The sequence below is a fragment of the Apostichopus japonicus genome, chromosome 11 (assembly GCF_037975245.1).
Source record: "Apostichopus japonicus isolate 1M-3 chromosome 11, ASM3797524v1, whole genome shotgun sequence".
NCBI classification, from domain to species: domain Eukaryota; kingdom Metazoa; phylum Echinodermata; class Holothuroidea; order Aspidochirotida; family Stichopodidae; genus Apostichopus; species Apostichopus japonicus.
In genome coordinates this window covers 20,525,058-20,543,561 of record NC_092571.1, presented here as the reverse complement: position 1 = coordinate 20,543,561, position 18,504 = coordinate 20,525,058, and the positions used below count along the sequence as shown (strand labels likewise).

The following is an 18,504-nucleotide window of genomic DNA, read 5'->3' as shown; positions in this document are numbered from 1 at the left end:
GGTATACTGTAATTTGCAATGCTTTTGAGCAAATTCCAACGATACGTTCAAAATATGGACCGATACTCTAATATCAATCTATATTCTCACTTAGGTTTCGATCATAGTGCATAATCCAAATGTAATCCCTGCAAAATATGATACACAAAATTGTAAGACTAAAACGTTGCCTACTAAAATTACGACATACATATTGCCACACTAAAACTTTGCAATTAATTGACCAATCACAAGGAACGTTTGTGGGTATTCTCTGTCACGTCTGTTAATCTCTTTATATTAACTAAGAGCTACGAATGCCATATCGTATCTTACAACAACAAACTCAGACTTAACGTATTAAATAACCAACACAATGTCATCTCCAAAGAAGACTAAATCCAAGCCAGCAGGGCCTACCTCACTTGCTCTGATTGTCAAAGCAATCGTTGCTTTAAATGATTCAAAAGGGTCTTCTGCCTCTGCTATTAAGAAGCAAATCGCATCTTCTGGTGTCGAAAGGAGCAATCTTCACATCAACAATGCTCTAAAGAAAGGTGCTACTTCTGGTGTTTTGAAACAAGTGAAGGGTACTGGAGCGAGTGGAACCTTCAAAGTGGACACTACCAAAGCCAAAAAAGCAGAGGCAGAAAAAGCAAAGAAGGCCAAAGCGGCTCAAAGAAAGAAGGAACAACGGGCAAAGCTTCAAAAGAAAAAGGCTGAAGCCAAGGCCAAGAAAGCCAGCAAGAAGAAGGTTGCTGCAGCTAAGAAGAAGCCGGCAAAGAAAGTTGCCAAGAAGAAGACTGCATCCAAGCCAAAGAAAGCAGTGAAACCCAAAAAGGCAGCCAAGAAGCCAACAGCCAAGAAACCAGCAGCTAAGAAGACGGCACCAAAGAAGAAGGCAGCTCCAAAGAAGAAACCTGCCAAGAAGGCTGCACCCAAGAAGTAGACTACACAGCTGTTGGGATAAACAACAACTTGCAGTAGAAATTCAACGGCTCTTTTAAGGGCCACCAAATCTTCCAGAAATAGTTGCACTTCTTCTCCTTAAACATGCATTCTGTTACTTTAGTTTTCCGTTAGGACTAGGCCTATGTAGACTGTAGGGTCCAAGTAGGAAACTTAGTATAATGCTAGCTGTTCGGAGGATGGGGGCAATATTTTGACTTCCTCTAGCCTAAATGATTTAGGTAAGCGTGAGATATTTCCTGACATTACTGATCCAATTGTTTGCTCTAGCAAAAAATGCTGTTAAGGGCAGTATAGTCTTTTATGACAGACAAACAATGATCAAATATTGACCATATGTTGGTAGCTTGGTTAATGTTACACAATCTGACAAATTATAGTTTAGGACTAAGGAAGTAGTTTATGAATGTTTAACTGGAAAATATATAAAAGGGGGTGGAGCTCATCACAGAAGCGCTTTCTGGTCACTTCATTTTGACCATAGAGGTAACCTCCATGTTTCGACCAACCATTTCTTTACTCATGGTTTAGTCAGAACATGGCGGTCTGTTTTACCTCCATGGTCAGAATAATATCACTTTTGATCAGGGGCCTATTGTTCGTGGGTCATTAATCCACAGCTATTGTTCTGCTTGATGTCTTTGGTCAAGCGCCAGGCGTTAATCAAGGGTACTGTTCACAGCAGTTAGGTGTTCATCTAGTTCTACAAAGTGTTAATCTAACGTTATAAAAAAAGGGGAATCGGCCTCCATAAAAACCAAACCTAACCCTTTAAACACTGATCCATCACACTGACTGTAACTACGACTTCAAGTTTCCTTAATATTTGGTTCGTATCCCATAATGTTAACAATTCCTGAACGTTTCCTTACCAAACCCATAGAAGTATATATCCCTGTCAAGGTTGGGCGAGATGACCATGCTGGTTGGGGGAAATGGTAAGGTTGGGCAAAATGGCAGTTGGGCGAAGTGACCAGCTTCCCCAGTAGCCACTCATGCTACAATGCAAAGATGTTTCTACTTAAACTTAAATTGAATTATAGAAGTAAAATGGAGTAGTACTGAGAACAAATTTCTGTTCTCATTCTCATATTAATTCCAGCCATGATTTAGGACAACCAAATTAGAAAAATAAAGATGTTTGTGTGGGCTAGCAGCTTTTAGAGCAATAGCCTAACACTTGCTAAAATTTTAGCATGGGTGACCATTGTCTGACTTTTAGCTGGTTTGAGGGCAACACAGATAACCTATAAAACAGCTTTTTGAATTTAACTTTTTAAATGTTTTATCCTTCCCCCCCCCCCCTTTCTTTTCGAAAGTTAAGGTTTAATTCATATAGTAAAGCAAGAAACAGAAATTTTTCCACTTTGGCTTTAACATGTGCATAGAATGGAATGAATAGAATGAAAATCATGAATTATTTGGTCACAATTTTTGGTGGATGTTGTGTTGATCTGATGACAGTATTCTTATTTTGAATATTCAGTAGGTTTGCTGAAATTGTTGACCACATGCGAACCAAAAACTGCTTTAAATCACAAATTGTAATACGCTTACAAGAAATGTTTTCTGATGCATAATGAAAATCACTAACATCTACATACTACTTTCCAGGTCTGTAGGGTAATGGTGGTCTCTAGGTTAGAATGATAAGGACATAGTAATTGAACATTAAACTGAACATTTAAACATATACGTAATGGTTATTCTTTTATTTAGGAAGTAAAGAGAATGTACGACAAATAAAGAAGAACAGATACTGTGTTGCATTCATCAATTTTTCTCCATACTTGCAATTGGGTTAGTATAACAAATGATTTAAAGAAAAACAAAATGATTACTGTGTAAAGTAAGTTAGTTACTAGATAGCTACTGAAATACATATCATAGTACTTGCAATTGGGAATGCGTGAGAAAATCATTCATTAGTTATTGTATACTAAACTAAAACATACCAACCAAAACATTCATCATCCTTACAGTAAAGTCAGAATGAGAAATCAAAACAATTAAGACATATAGCATTACATATGGACAGATATATATATACATATAATATATATATATTTGAAATGTTAAACATACAAAGATATATACATATATATATCGATATAAGTATAAAAATATAAACATATATTTTTTATGACCATTTTTAGCATTACTAGCAATTTGTAGGTAGCTATAGTTGTTCTTAATATCAACGTGAAGCATCCTGTGGGCTGTGGAATGTTCCCCTGGGGTCGCATTGATTCGGTGCACCACACAAGCAAATGCTTGAACTATGCATACTTGTGATGTGCTGCTTGTGACAAGTTAGGGATGACCTCAGGTCAACTGTTATATAGTCCGTCATCTCGATACAAGGCAGCAGCTTTAACTGTACACTTTTTAATTTATAGACCCTTCTTTATTGACGGTGTACTGGCCATTGAGCTGTGCAATAAAGCGGTGAACCATAACCGGCTATGTTTAACATTACAGATACAGTAAATCACTTAAAACTTACAAGTTTCACATGCTAGACTGCTTCCCCTGATGTTCACATCTCATTGTTTTAATTCAGAGAGATAAGCGTGTTTAAAATGTGAATGTAAAATGACAGATGTTATTGAAGATAATAACGTGAACATGTCCAATTTATGACGTTTTGCTACAATTCAATCGCATGTCGTATAATGTTTCTTCAATCTTATTTAGGTGTGTAACATCAGTTAAAAGTTACCACAAATGTTTCTCAGAGATAGTAATTTCCCAAACAGTAGCTTATCAATAGAATTGTCTCATTAAGAGAAAATGAAAGGTTACCCTATGAAACACCATTTTTTACCTAGTCTTCTGTTTTAATAGGACTTTCTAGTAGTGACTAATTTCCATTTTAGAAAAGTGCATCTAGATGTTAATATATTATTTATATATTTTTTTTTAAGTTTGTGACATAAATTTATGAAACAAAAGATAACATGAATAATTATGGAAATGATAACTGTGATACATGATAGACACCAGTGTGAAAGCAAAATTGTGTTAGAAGTCAATCAAGTCAGACCAAAACGAAAGCAAAAAATATATATAAAAAAAATAGGTATGAGGAAAAAAAGGAAGAAAATACATAACACAAATTTATTATTTTAATGACCTTTCAAGTATGTTCATAAATCTTCAACCCCCACCACCACCCCTCATCCCACCCACTATCCGTTACGCCAAAGTAATTGGCATAGATCAACAACAGCATGTGCTGAAGAGACTAGGTCACTGACCTGAAGCTGACTGCTCTTCTGAATCTGACCAACTTAACTATACCTAATATGAAAAGTCTATCATATTCAGGACAAAGTATCTTTCTTAAAGAACTTGGATTTTGTCGGAACAGCTTCTGGTAGTGTGCAATGCTTCACTATAACTGCCCAGTTTTAAAAATGTGTTAAGAAAATTAACTGTGAAATACATTACAGTATGTTTGCTTTGATAATATAAAGAACAGACATTTCGTTATGAAGAGTTCTTAATCATATGTGAAACTTTTACTCTTCTGAAAATTTAAATTTGGCTCACAAGCCGTAACAAACAGTGTATTTTTTGTTATTTAAATAAAAGTACTTACCAAAACTAAATACGACATGCCTCAGAAAGATTTGTTCATGCAACACTATATCTAACACATTATCAAGTTATGTCCTTCTCAGCTTTTATAAATATTATCAGCCCTCTTTGTCTCAGCCTCTATAAAGTTATTTACATGTAAACCAAACTATTTTTGCCTAACATGACCAGAAAAACAAACAGAAAGCCAAACAACAACATTCAGCTTTGTGTTGTGAACATGAAAGGATTTAATGAAAGGATTTAATGTAAGGGATTAGAAAAGATGAAAACCAGTCACAATATTCTCTATACAGTCACCTGTCATAATGAAAATAAAAATATATATGATAACAAAAAATCTTAGATTAACATTCCAATTGGTGACCTGGGGCATTCCATGTCTATTCTACTAACCAATGTATTTACCAGCTGTTATTGTTGGAAATAGCTTACTATTCACAAAATTGTGGCCTCCTGGGAAAACTTTGAAGATTTTTTTTTTCTGTAAAAGGGATGTAGAATTATTAGAGGGTCTTACTTTTGAAAAACCTTATCACCAAATCTTAGGCAGAAGCCAAGGGTGTACTTGAATAAAGCTTCCCCTGTATCTTTCTTCTGTCAGTCCTTCGGAAACACAAGTGGCTTTGCAAGAAGAGTAAGAATACAAAAACCAAACTTTAAAGAAAGGCTCAGAGAGTTGTAATGTAACACAGTAAAAACAGTGAATACAGTTTCTCAATGGTGTAAAATGTCCAAAGTACAAATTCCAGAAAATATTGCAAAAACTATTGCAGGCTTAACTTTCCTCAACTCCTAGGACATGTAAATGCCTCAGTAGCCAATATGGTTGCTAGGGGCTTTTCCATAAGCCATGAAAACAAATCTTGTTTAATATTTGTCAATCTGCTGAGATATTGCAAAGGGATTCCAAATGAAAATATAACAAGGGCTTTATATGCATTAAATTTTAAAAATATCAAGGAGTAAAAAACAAACTGCTAGCAAACTTCACATCTACTGCAAAAATCCTGCACAGGTTATTAATGTACTTATGGATGAAGTCATTATGTCAAGTGTGTACAAAGCATGTAACTTTATTTGACAGGTGGGACAGACTTGCAAACTGAAAATTGAGTTGGTAAAGGTTAGAAGTAAACAGAAAGCATGAAACTTGGCAGAAAGAGGATGAAAGACAGCCGAAAGCTAAATCAGATTGCGAAGACATCGACTGAAGATAATGAAGATAGAATCAGCAAATTACATTAGAAGAGTATGACATTTTAAATCTCATTGATTTGCATCACATTTTAGCCTCAACATTCATTATACTTTCAACATCGATTTACAAGTTCCAAGCCACTTTCTGTTTGAAACACCCGTCACCTTTTTGAAGTGGATTTAGTCAAAAGTTGTATGATTAAATATGTGAGTAGAATCCTCGTCATCATTGTTACTCTTATTACGTAGTTCTCTGGTATTAAACATGAAAAGAATTTTTACTTGACAAAGAGTTCAATAATCAATATAAATTTTTTTCATAAACGTTAGCACCGTTTCCATCCAACCATGACAAAAAAAATTGTAAAAAATCCTAATTTATACAAAGTCACCTATTCTGCTACTTTCCTACCAAGCAAACCTTGGTTCTTAATCTCCTTGAATTGGTCTGGAACCTCCATGAGGGCGTTCAAAGCAAAAGTTGCCTCCGGAAACTCGGCGTTGACCACGACACTTTCAAAGTGGACAAACTGGAAGTTGTCAAACTTTCTCTTCGGCAATTTGTCGTCGAATTCTTCCATGATTTCCCAAGGTCCGTCGCCGACGCCCACCATGATGATAGAGAGCGGGTAATGAGAGGCCTCCACGATGGCGTCCTGGGTGCGTCGCTCAGCTGTCACTTGACCATCCCCAATGATCACCAAAATATGGAACTGGTGAAAAGATGAGGGAAGTATTCATTGATTTATTTTAAAAAAATTGCATCATCATAAACCTGTTTAGAGGAGGAAGGACTTTTCTTAACTTTAATACTGAGTTAATCTACAAAAAGTTAAAACCAACTGTAATCTTAGGTAAAATAATATTGGTTTGTATGATTGCAAGAAACAGGCAACTGCATAAAAAAGGTAGACTGCTTTTACTATGAGGTATCTGGCAACATTGTATTATTTGATGTGTTGTGCTTAGGAGACATTTACTTCTGGACCTACAGCTAAGAATTTCAAACAAAATTCTGCACTTCTTCCATTTATTATAGAGCAACCTATCATTTCAAATAAAAACACTGTATATAACAGGATTTTTGAATGTTAATGTTTCTTGAGTGTTAAGGACTATTTATCATGTACTGCATGTACATGTGACATATAAACATATACTGTACACTTTTTTGGTAATATTCTATCTGCCAGTGGGGGAAAAAAGGGGAAGGGGAGGGTTGATCTCCCTGATGTTTTCCAGGGGAGGGGATAAAGCCCATCCCCAGAAGTATATCTGGTTGTGCCACTGGTTAAACATATATATAATTTTTAACATTTAAAAACAATTTCACCCTATTCATTTTTTAACATCTCACACTTTCATCCCAGCTGTTCCACTTACCTCACCACTTTTCTCAACGATGCGGATCGCCTCTCTGATGAGCGGAGCAAAATCTGTTGGTCCTCCAAGTTCCACTTTTGGCACAGTCTGATTATAGATGTCCAAGACTTCTTCAAATCCATTGCAGTAGGTCTCGTTCGATTTGAAGGGGAAAACTCTCTTGTCTTCTGTTACATTGTCCCCGAACCCAAAGGCAGGTATCAGACCATCTTTATCAAAGGGTGCTAAGGTCTTACCTAGAATGGATATAACCTATTGGGAAGTAAATAAAACAGAACAAAACAGTTTCTTCATTGCTCCTTGGAAATAACTCTAAACAAGTCTAAGGGGCCGGTGAGTGGCTCTTTCAGGTTTACTGAAATTGTCTTTCAAAGAGTCCATTTGAGGTTACTTCAGAGATTCAAGCAGTTTATTTAACACAGTGGAGGCCATTCATTCACTGTCTCACTCAGTTGATCGCACAAACAACTTGTTGTTCCGAGAATCCTTAAAGAAATTCAAGAGGAGTATTATCATGAAGGTGGAGACCCCAGAGGAATTCTTTTAAAAATAAATTGAGTTAAAAAACAACAGGTTTGTTGGTAAATCTGTAATTCTCCCAGTAATAATTATGAATATAATACACACTACTGTAACATATACCCTTCTCATGCTCTCCCCCACTCTATCCCACTCTCCCTCTTTCACTACAGGCATCAAGCCAGTGGGATAGTGAAAAGATGGAGTGGGGTGGAATGGGATGGGGATGCAAATGACAAGGTATGTGACATGGGTTGATGATTTGTGAAGGGTTGAAGCCTACATTCTATAGGTTACAAATCTATAATGCTGGTCAATAGCATTATTTGTAAAGTGTTTTGAGACTAAAATAGTTTCAAAGATATCTTTAAGATTGTCCCCACTGTCAGATTTATTTACTCCCCAGACATGATGATCTTGCATCAGGAATTATCACAAACCTGTGAACTTTGCTGCGTAACCATGGCAATAAGACATAGATTTTTCTAATCTGCCACTGTTTAACCGCTCACAAAAAGTGTTTATTTACCAATTTCAAAAGAGTAAACAATATTTTCATGAACAATCAACCAAAAGAAGTCAAGCCTGAAGCTTCTACAATACTGACAATTAATCTTACCAATGAAATGCTGCATATTCATAGCACTCTACAAGCACTATATGGAGTTTATTAAATATTGGGTAGAGCTTTGCTTTAGAAAAATAAACAATCAATTGGTAATAGTTGCATGTCAAATACAGTCGATAAACCAGCCTTGAACTTTCTTAGACTCTTAGTCAAACACACTGTGTTTGTTTGGATCTTCAAATCTCCAGCTATTTGCAGGTCAAAAAAAATTCTAAGGATCTTTTTTGCTTGTCTTTCAGACAACAAAGGTCTTACTGTTTGGTTGTTCAAATACAAGTTTGGTTGTCCAAACAAAATGTAGCAAAATAACAAAGAATGACCAAATATGTACACTGTGGAAGAGATGTATAGGTTTGGGGATTTAGAACACCAGCTATGGGCCAGTGAAACTCCCCTTCAGGTGGATTATACAGTAGGCTAACCAATATTTTTGTTGCTTTAATCCAGTATCTTCGAAGTAACAGAGAGCATTTGATACCAATCTGAACTTGTTGTAAACAACTCCAGTAGTCGTCCATCAGACAATCTTCAAAGCTCATTTAGGTTAAATACCCAACAGAAATTTGGTAGTCTCGAACAATCCCACTATCTTTAAAAATTTGCTGGGGACAATTTTCTTCTGATTGTATCATTCTAAACTGTACTGTCATTGTCACGCCTTGAGAATATAATCAGTTTAGAAGCTTCATCAAACAAGAAACAAGATCTATGGAACGCGAAAAGGGCAAACTTATTCCGTTGCTAAGTTTAACGTAAGTTTAGACAACGGAATTTTAGACATCAACGTGAGTTTTAGCAACAGCATGGTAAAACACCAGCAACAACTTTAATTTAGGCAACAACAAACTTAGTTAAGACAACAAAATCAGTTTGCCCTTTTCGCGTTGCACGCGCGAAAAGGGCAAATTGATTTCGTTGCCTAAACTTATGTTGATGCCATCAGCGCTGTTCAAAATTGCTTAACCACGTGGGCTTCATATGATTATTATACGCACGAGTTGGTTCTTGCTGCCTTGGTTTAGGAAAACAGTCCTGTGGACAAGGCCGCCTTTGTTCTTCGCATATACGGGACGTTACTAGAGGAGCAAAGTGGGCGGGGTCAGCTCATGTATGTAGCATGGTGGAGAGCGTTGACCGGCTTGTCATTGGGTCGGGATATGTGTCAATCTTACTGACTATTTCGTAATTGGTCAGCAAATTAACGACGTGTATGTATATACAGCGCAAGTCAAATTTCGTGCGAAAAGCCCATATTTTTTATATGGGCAATAATGTTAGTTTAGACAACGGAACCAACTTTAGACGGCAACGTAGGTTTAGACAACAATGTCAGTTTCAGCAGCAACGTAACTTTAGGCAACAACGTAAGTTTAGGCAGCAACGAAAGTTTAGACAACAACGTAAGTTTAGACAACAACGTAAGTTAAGACAGCAACGTAAGTTTGAGCAACAACATGATAAAACAGCAACAACAACTTTAGTTTAGACAGCAACAAATTTAGTTTAGACAACGAAATATGGTTGCCCTTTTCGCATTCCATACACATCAGTTATCTTTGACCTCAGTTGACCTTTGAACATTACAAAAAGCAATGTTGGGTTCTTATAATCACTAAGGTGGATCTACAGAACAAGTCAAAATATAAAATGGAGTTTCTATTTGTGGAGTTACTGTGTTAACCAAGGTTGTCAAGTTGTGACCTATATTGCATGACCTCAAATCACCTTGGTAACCTTCAAAAATCACAGTAGGATTCTTTTTACCCACTAAGGTGGATGCACATAACACGTACCTGTAAATGTTACAATTTTCAGTTTCAATGTTTACAAGCCCAAGGGGAGTATATACACACTGATATGTACACAAACACATACCATCACACACAGCCTAGAATCCTTTGGCCTTCGGGCAAAAGCGATGCAGTCATCTCAAAATGTATCAAATCTTAAGAGCTGATTGTGGTTGGTTCGGTTGAATCGTCTGTAACATAAGATAATTACTTAGTGTATGCTGGAAGTCATCTGTTTCAGTAAGTTCTAGCATCTCGTTACCATAACTACTACACTGAATCAGTGTGCTCTATGAATTCTTAATTCTTTAGCGGTCTTCCTACCCGATGCCGAGAAATCACCACTGCTCTATATGGAACATTATCTTCGGGTTTCTTACCGCTGTAAATGCCAGCAATGGTGACTGGGGACACCTTTGCAATTTCAATAAAATACTGGCACTCCATTGAACTTTCTCTTTAAAGTTTCCGCTGCAAAACATGGCGGTAATTGATTTGTGGACCAATCACATGGCTTTAAAATGATGCCGATTAGTTAATTTCATTATTGCAAACAAGCTTTTTTAGCTGCAGGAGCCAAACTCTGTTGGGAATTAAAATTTTAATGATTGCTATAGTAACCAGATACATATCACTAAGTTTTTCAAAGTACATTAATTATGATTCACTTGATATCATCACATGTTTTGATGAGAAATCCACCACAACATAGCGTTTAATGGTGTTGGTTTTAGGTAATGATGTAGTATGTTAATCATGACTGTGTGCAGACATATTAATGTGAAATTTATTTATTATGTGAAGTTTATTATCGTATCTTTCCCTAAACAGCTGAGTATGGGAACAACAGATTGTGGAGAGTTGAACATAAATTACTGTTTTTAGCTAGATTTGTTAGCATTGTTCTCTTGCTTTGACAGCCACTACTTTACCATGTATGGGTAGTTAAGTGTGTGCTCATCGGTTTGAACAAATATGGGTCCTGAGGACTATCGAAAGCTAGGCGATAACAATTACATGCAGTGTGCCTGTGTGCTATAGACTTTAGCATATTAGGCCCAGTCTAAATGCAAAACATAGAAGTAACTTTGTTAAGTTGGACAGGGTGTGGCTGGCTAATGGCTACAGACCTAATCAAATCAGGCGCAGTCTTGGTACATTACCTAGAAAAAAGTATACCTTTGTAAAGTAGGACAGGGTAAGGCTGGTTATAGACCTTAGTTGCAAATTAAGCCCATCCCAGGTAAATTACATAGATGAAAGTATACCTTTGTAAAGTAAGACAGGGTGTGGCTGGGTAGACACGTTAGTTACAAACAATGCTCAGCCTAGGTGCAGTACAACAGTGAATCATGAAAATGTAACTGTACCTTGGCTGTACATTAATATTTGTTTAGGCAGTTCATGAAACATACAACAAATTATTTTATCTTTATGTATATACACTCACAAAATCTTTTTCACCGACTAATACTGTACAACCTGAGTTCAGAGCGATAGTGTGCTATATTGAGTTAGGATGTAACATAACTCTGACCAAGTCACTGAGTTATCATACTAATTGCTTAGTACCTCTCTATATGGTAGGTCGTCTTCTTTTGACTTTACGGCCAGTTCCAAAAGCTTACAGTATTATAATTGCCACAGGGTTTTAATAAAAACTGTAAGGAAAAACTTTAAAATTGACTTAAAGGGTGTGAAGACTCTCACACAAAGAAACATCTCATGCCGGTAATCTGACCTAGTTTCGAATGAGGTGTAACAGAAGTGTTAGACACCACCATCGATCCCAGAAAATACACACACAGCTTGCTACCGTCGGTAATTAGACACTAGTGTACAGTCAATACATACAGCTACGGTCAATACCCACAACACAGTGTACAAAGCAGCGATGGACATCTCAGGTCCAGCTAAAGAAAACAATGTATCTTGTTTCATTACTGTCTGCATTTTGTAGCGACAAGCAGAAAACTTCACTTGCAAGCAACGGAAAGTTAACTTTTTCAGAGCGAGGCACGCGGTTTGGGGCGAGTCTTCAATGCCTTTAAGTACAGGTACAGTAGGTCACCAAGCTTTGACTGATTTTAGCTTACTCTCTGATAGGGGTTCAGGTTCTGCTCATCCAGATGATGTAAGCTGTGCCCGTCAAAGGTGAATCTTCCAGTGTAGAGGTTACTTTTCGTGAAATCGATCCCTGCAAAGAAGGAAAAACAAACTTTTTGTCCTAGATCTGCCTTGGAAAAGTACAATTTATTGGAAATTCACTGTATTTAAAACAAAGATGAATATTAGACTCAACCTACACCCTCACCTCCATGTTAGTAGGAAAAAAGCTTTGACTCTATATATATTTTTTTTTAAGTTTGACATTTCATTTTTGGATTTTTCTGACTCCTGAGAATTTTATTCAAAATGAGCTAAATCTGTGAATCGATAGCAACCTGACATTAAGTGTAAAGGTAGGTACAAAGATCAGCAAAGACTACCTCACCCACTTTCACAACACCATAAAAATTGTTAAACATGATAATTGTCTCAAAATAAGGATTAATATTTACCATGCCAACAGGCCATCCAAACCTATCAAAGAATTCAACCTTTGCTGACCTCAAATGACATTTTGACCTCTACAAAAAACTATAGCGCTTTTTGAATTCTTGTTGTACGTTCAGCACCTCTGGCAATATGTGTGTACTAATGGCACATCATGACCTTTAGTGTATATCCCAGATTCTACAGAAGCTCAAAATTCCTCATGAATACATAAGAAAATAACATTTTCCTAAAAACTATGATTTAACCCTCAAAATGAATGCTAAGAAATGACCAAGATCATGTAGTATTGAGCGATTAAACGCCTCCGCAGGGGGAATGCTTGTAGAGGGCTGAACGACTGGGTCCGTTATTTGACTCAGTTTATTTTATAGTAAGGGGTATTTTGTAATGTCATCAAATGAAAGATCAAGTAACTGAGAACAGGATCTGTAATACTACAGCCCATCAAGGTCACACCAAGAATGATAAACATTACATATGAACTTCAAAAGTTCAAATGTTTGAAAATTAAGAATAAAACTTTACATATACAGGGATGTGCCCACGATGGGTGGCACTGGGCGGCCCCGCCCAACACTAAAAATTACCGTGAATCCTGCCCAGCACTATTATCATCTAAAATCCTGACATTCTGAACATTATATTCAACATAAATTGGGCAACTTGTGTATGTGCTTAAAAAGCTACACAAGTGCCAGCATTTGGCATCTGAACACTTTCAAAAATTGAAAAATGTCACCCCTCCCCTTAGACCCCTCCCCAGACGGCGATCAGTATACCCGGCACTCAGGAAATCCTGGGCACATCCCTGCATATAAATTAAGTTGACAAAATGAAAAGCTTTGTTGGGGTTAACAGTGTTTATACTACACTACTAAGCAGCCAAATGGTTGTAATAACAAGGCAACATTTGTAATGGTCCTCCGGTCGTCCGAGAGGATCAAATTTTGGTTGTCTGATGGATGACTAGTTCGGTTTACATCAAATTCAGATTGCATTGTAAACTAAAATACCACAAAATAGGTAAAATGATGAATTGGTATCATTCCCAAAACTGTTGTTCTATTCAACAAACCTACTGTACACATCTCTTGGTCATTGCTTTTTTGTTACAATGTTTTTGGACAACTAAATTTGCTGTTTGGACAACCACAAAGAAATGACTGGTTGTCTATAAGGGACAGGCAGAAAAAAATCCTCAACGATTTTCCCTCCTTAACACGACCTGACCCAGACACATTCATCTATTCAATTCAACTTTTTTTCAAGCAACAATGTTCAAAGAATTAACAATGATGTGTTCATAGAATAGACTTAAAACATTATCAATGGTTGAGGGGATTACACAAGGAAGCTACTAAAAGCTTGTGGGATGTGAATCCCTTTTACAGAGAAAAAGAACACATGCTCATGACTGGAAAAGAACAATACAGTTAAACAGAATAAAGGACAAATCATTAAACAAAAAGAAATGGAAAAGCACATGGCTAGATAACAATATCAATATGTAAATTAATATATAATTAGATAGCAAGTAGGATTTGTTAACTTCTTTTAAAGCTCCTGGAGAATTTTTGATCGAGTCTGGGAGAACATTCCATGTGAACGGTCCTATATATCTTATGTTACGTTGGCTAATTGCGAGTTAACAGAAAGGGATGGTGTAATTAGAACTATCTCTGGTGTAGTAACAATAACTACAAGGAGCAAACCAATCGGAGAGTGAATTTGGTAATGAATTGTGGCAGGATTGGAACAAGAATACAGCTACTTGATGCTTTAGTTATATCAAAGATGGCATTGTACTTTTTGAAAATCGGTTTTGAATGGTCCAGATGTGACTGCCATCGATTGCAAGAAAGGTTAATTTCTGGCCAAGGAAATGTTTATTTACGTGTACAGAAACAGCATTACCCCAAGCAATAGCACAGTAGCAAAACAAATGGCAAAACAAGGGAATTGTAAACAGGTATGACAAATCTTTTTTGGACGAAGATGTTTTTGCTTGGAAATTATACCTGAGCCTTTAGCAAATTTCTTGCAAATAATATTAATGTGAGGCACCCAACTTAAATAACTATCAATAGTGACTCCAAGAAAGGCAGTGGATTCAAAAAAAGGAAAAACTTTGTTTTGAATTAAGATACCAGTACTATTACCAAGACTGATCCTTTCTGGGAGGGGGGGGGGGGATATGATAGGGGAGGGAAATAGTACTGCTTGGAAGTGTTTGGCATTTAAATGTAATTTGTTAAAATCTGTTTACATACTGCACATGGTGGTTTGTCACAGACACCAAGATCAAGTTCTGAAGCCTCCCCTGATTGGTTTCTCTGATTACATACTTTTCATAAAAATGCTGGTCTGCAAATCCTACAGTAGTGTGTGTACATGTTGATGTTTACAATGCAGTTCTGTATGCTGTATGTGTATGATAAGAACTGTAACGGGGTGAAATTTACAGTTCAAGGACTATATATATATAATATATAAATATATATATATATTACTTTACAACTCACTACAATTTCAATTATATATATATATATATATATATATATATATATATATATATATATACATATATAATAATAATAATATATGTACATGTACATGTACATATACATAACTTCAAACTTGTACATTTAAAAATCCACAGTAGCCTACTATCAGGCTATGAACATTTTTTAAATATTACTTTGACCCCTTCCCCTCCCCAGCCCCATGAAGACTGAGTCACAACCAACTACAGAACTGAACCTTGGAATGCATGAAAGGTAGCTTGGAATGTGGACTTGATACAGTCACTTATCAATCTCTGTCTGTAAGCATACAGTAAATCTTCAGCCATCCGTAGAAATCCCACTACCCCTAAAAAAATGCACTTTTGGATCGGACCCCATGTAGTTTGCAGATTATTGCTGCACAAGAATACAGTACACATAATGATTTTCCCCAAAATTATCACCATGCACTTTGTCACTGTAGTATACGACTTTAAGCCATTGTTCAAGCTTATGCCAAGTCTGTAGTTCTTAGAAAATGATTTTCTAGGGTCATACATTAAACATGTTTCTCTGTTTGCATAATTTAGTTTACTTTCTACATCAGTTGTTCACTTGCTCTAGTTATACAATACAGTTTGAACAATAAATTACCTGCTTGCTTTAAATTCTTGAGTTCGGTCATATTTTGTAGCTTTACCCACGTTTATATGAATACAGTATGTTCCATACACCACTATATATAATACAGTCACTGAATTGTGCATGCTGTACCCATTTCCTGTAGCTGCTCCCCCATATCAAGGTAACATCATACACCAATCTCTCTCTTGGGAACAGAATTTATTTATAGCTCATTTTGACAAAATGGTGACAAGGATTAAATTGATAAAAGTGGAAATAACTCTTTTATGCTGTTTGGACCTGAATTGTTAAGAATTAGGCAGAATTCGACTTTGTAATGGTTATCGTCAATTCATTGATGGAATCATCTACAAGTGAGTGCTTAATTTCTGTAACTATTTGAAAATCTTGAAAGGTCAGCTGTGCTCACCTGACAATGTTTACATATTCTCAGATCTCTCAACATCGGCCTCAAAATCCAGATGAGGACTTAAAAGACAAACATGCTAAAGGATCTTTCACTTTTACTTACCAAATATCAGATTACTGGAATCAACTCCAGCAGTTTTTAGAGCATTGCTAACTTCTTCAACGGTGTGAAAGTTGTCTGCAATTTTTTCAAAGTCTTTGGTTGGGTTATTGATCCCTAAAGTTTTAACCAGGACTGAGGTTCGCCTCATTCTCGCCGCTTGAAACCTGCTAGAGCTGTAAACTGAAGACAGGATGTCTTCAGTCGCCTTTCTCTGAAGATTGCTTTTCATCTTGCCCTTGCTTGTAACCTTTGTCGGTTTCAAAGATCTCTTTGCGATGAACTTGTAGATTGCAAATGTGATCAAACCAGCTACTATCCCCCAGAATAATTTCCACATTATGTCCGAGTCATGTTTAAGCTCGTCGGCTATACCTGAATGTGACATGGTGATCGTTTCGTCTGACATTTTTAGGAAAGTGCTATCTGAAAAGTGATGTAAGAAAAGAAATTAAAAAAGTCCATCAAAAAACTTAAAACAACTGCCTTAACCTGTAATTATATAATTATTATGTTATAAAGGCATCTCACTTCACCAAGGGTTACTATTATATATGTTAGCTACAAGTTGACCCAAACACAAAACAATTTACCTGTGTGTAATACCAAATTTTAAGTGGACTCCAGGTTGTAAATTATGCAAAGGTCATATTTACCATTATTGAATATTTTATTGAATATTCATGAACAAGAATACTTCCAAAAATATTGCAAAAAATATTTTATATATTGTCTGAAATTAGAGCTTTCTGCACATACCCACTCCTTGCTTTTGAATTCCCCATGAAAAAGAAGAACCTTTAGACCTAAGCGATTTCACGAAGTGCTGCTCTTTCCTTCTACATGAATAGCTTAACATAAAGCGTTGGTCAAAGCTCACTAACTCTGTTCATAGCTTTGACAATTAAACAGATCTATGGCAGTTCGGCCTATTCACTGAACGCATAAACTTACAATTATGCCTAATACGTAGGATACAACTTGCGTGTATTATGTACAAAGTGGTAAACGTATCCATATTGTAGCCTATAAATTATTCGGAAACCTTGTCGGACTCTGACCTTTGAATTTAACGTACATCCAACAAATGATACAATTTGAAAATTTCATACATCACCCTTTGATATCTCTCCCGATTATTGATGGAAATGTTTGTGAATTTACCTCGAAGCCGCGACCAAACTTCACAACTTGTGAAACACTTGTTGAGACCAGGACAAGCTCAGCTACAGTATATTGCAATTTGCATGTGTCGGACCCACGAAAAAGTTACTTTCCCAGGCAAGTGCCTCGTCAGAACAACTGCCCAAAGATTCAGTCCCCGAAATTGCTAGCTTTAATGGTGCTTGCAATACTAGGCAAGTGTGATTGGTACAGAGCGAAACTTTTCAGTGCATCCAGTCAACCAATACATTCCTGTGTGTATAGCTCTATATAGACCACATCTTTTACATTGAATTGCTTAGATGAAAAAGCCACGATGTATATGAATCTGAATGGGTAAGTCGGCAAAAATCCTACTAGAGGTCATAAACGCCAACAGAGCGCTACAAAGTAGGAGTATACGTTATTAGATAACAAAACAAGAGTTAGTAAGCTTGTCTTTGAAACAGCCTAGACTATAGGTGCAAGCACAATGTCTAACGGAGAAACAGGGAGGGGGGGGGGGGCTTGGCCCACACAATCAACCCCCTAGTTTTTGCCAGTAATGTTCTGTTATAGCCTATGTTATGTGCTCCAAATGGCATAATAAATCAAATTATTAAATTTGAAATTGTTAAAGTCATTTCAACCTTTTACCTGGTAGGCTACATCAACAATTGATTTATTTATTTGTTTTTCTCGTGTAAATTTACAGTGTGAAGGAAGTCTTCCAAAAAGCGTACAACAGCTTAACAAAGTAGAAGACTCCCTGTATAAAGGAAAGAAGAAAAGTATTTACATAACAATACAAAATAGAATAATTCGACAATCAATGAATACTATATATGGTGACAATATTTACGATAATAATTTGTTATCGTGCAAATGAATGTATGGCTTATTAATAACTGGATATAACGTCTTTGGTCAGATGCTTTTTGAATATTTTACTGGATACTTTGGTTTTGAAGCTCTCTGTTATGGAATTCCATGTCTTTATTGCACGATTTCTAAGACGAAGCCTCCCAATTGATGTTTTATAAGAAAAGTAATGTGCATTATCAGCATTCCGTG

General features: G+C 36.4%; 2 protein-coding genes and 1 long non-coding RNA gene across 6 annotated transcripts in view; 2 read left to right on the top strand and 1 right to left on the bottom strand.

Moving 5' to 3' along the window:
- Nucleotides 1-18,504, top strand: part of LOC139975625 (uncharacterized) — a 233,551-nt gene that overhangs the window by 2,919 nt on the left and 212,128 nt on the right. The gene's annotated exons all lie outside the window — the stretch shown is intronic.
- On the top strand, nt 286-5,318 carry LOC139975621 (uncharacterized). Its single transcript, XM_071983678.1, has one exon. The coding sequence runs from the start codon at nt 356-358 to the stop codon at nt 926-928; it is 573 nt and encodes a 190-aa protein (XP_071839779.1). The 5' UTR covers nt 286-355; the 3' UTR covers nt 929-5,318.
- LOC139975620 (uncharacterized) lies at nt 2,713-17,606 on the bottom strand. 4 transcript variants are annotated; one of them, XM_071983674.1, is made up of 5 exons: nt 17,452-17,606; nt 16,291-16,713; nt 12,168-12,268; nt 7,135-7,386; nt 2,713-6,464 (listed from the first exon to the last, which is right to left on the bottom strand). In XM_071983674.1, the coding sequence occupies exons 2-5, from the start codon at nt 16,694-16,696 to the stop codon at nt 6,144-6,146; spliced, it is 1,080 nt and encodes a 359-aa protein (XP_071839775.1). In that variant the 5' UTR covers nt 16,697-16,713; nt 17,452-17,606; the 3' UTR covers nt 2,713-6,143. The 4 variants fall into 4 exon arrangements, with proteins under 4 accessions (XP_071839775.1, XP_071839776.1, XP_071839777.1 ...); XM_071983675.1 differs by having other exon boundaries at nt 17,405-17,560; XM_071983676.1 differs by having other exon boundaries at nt 17,400-17,539.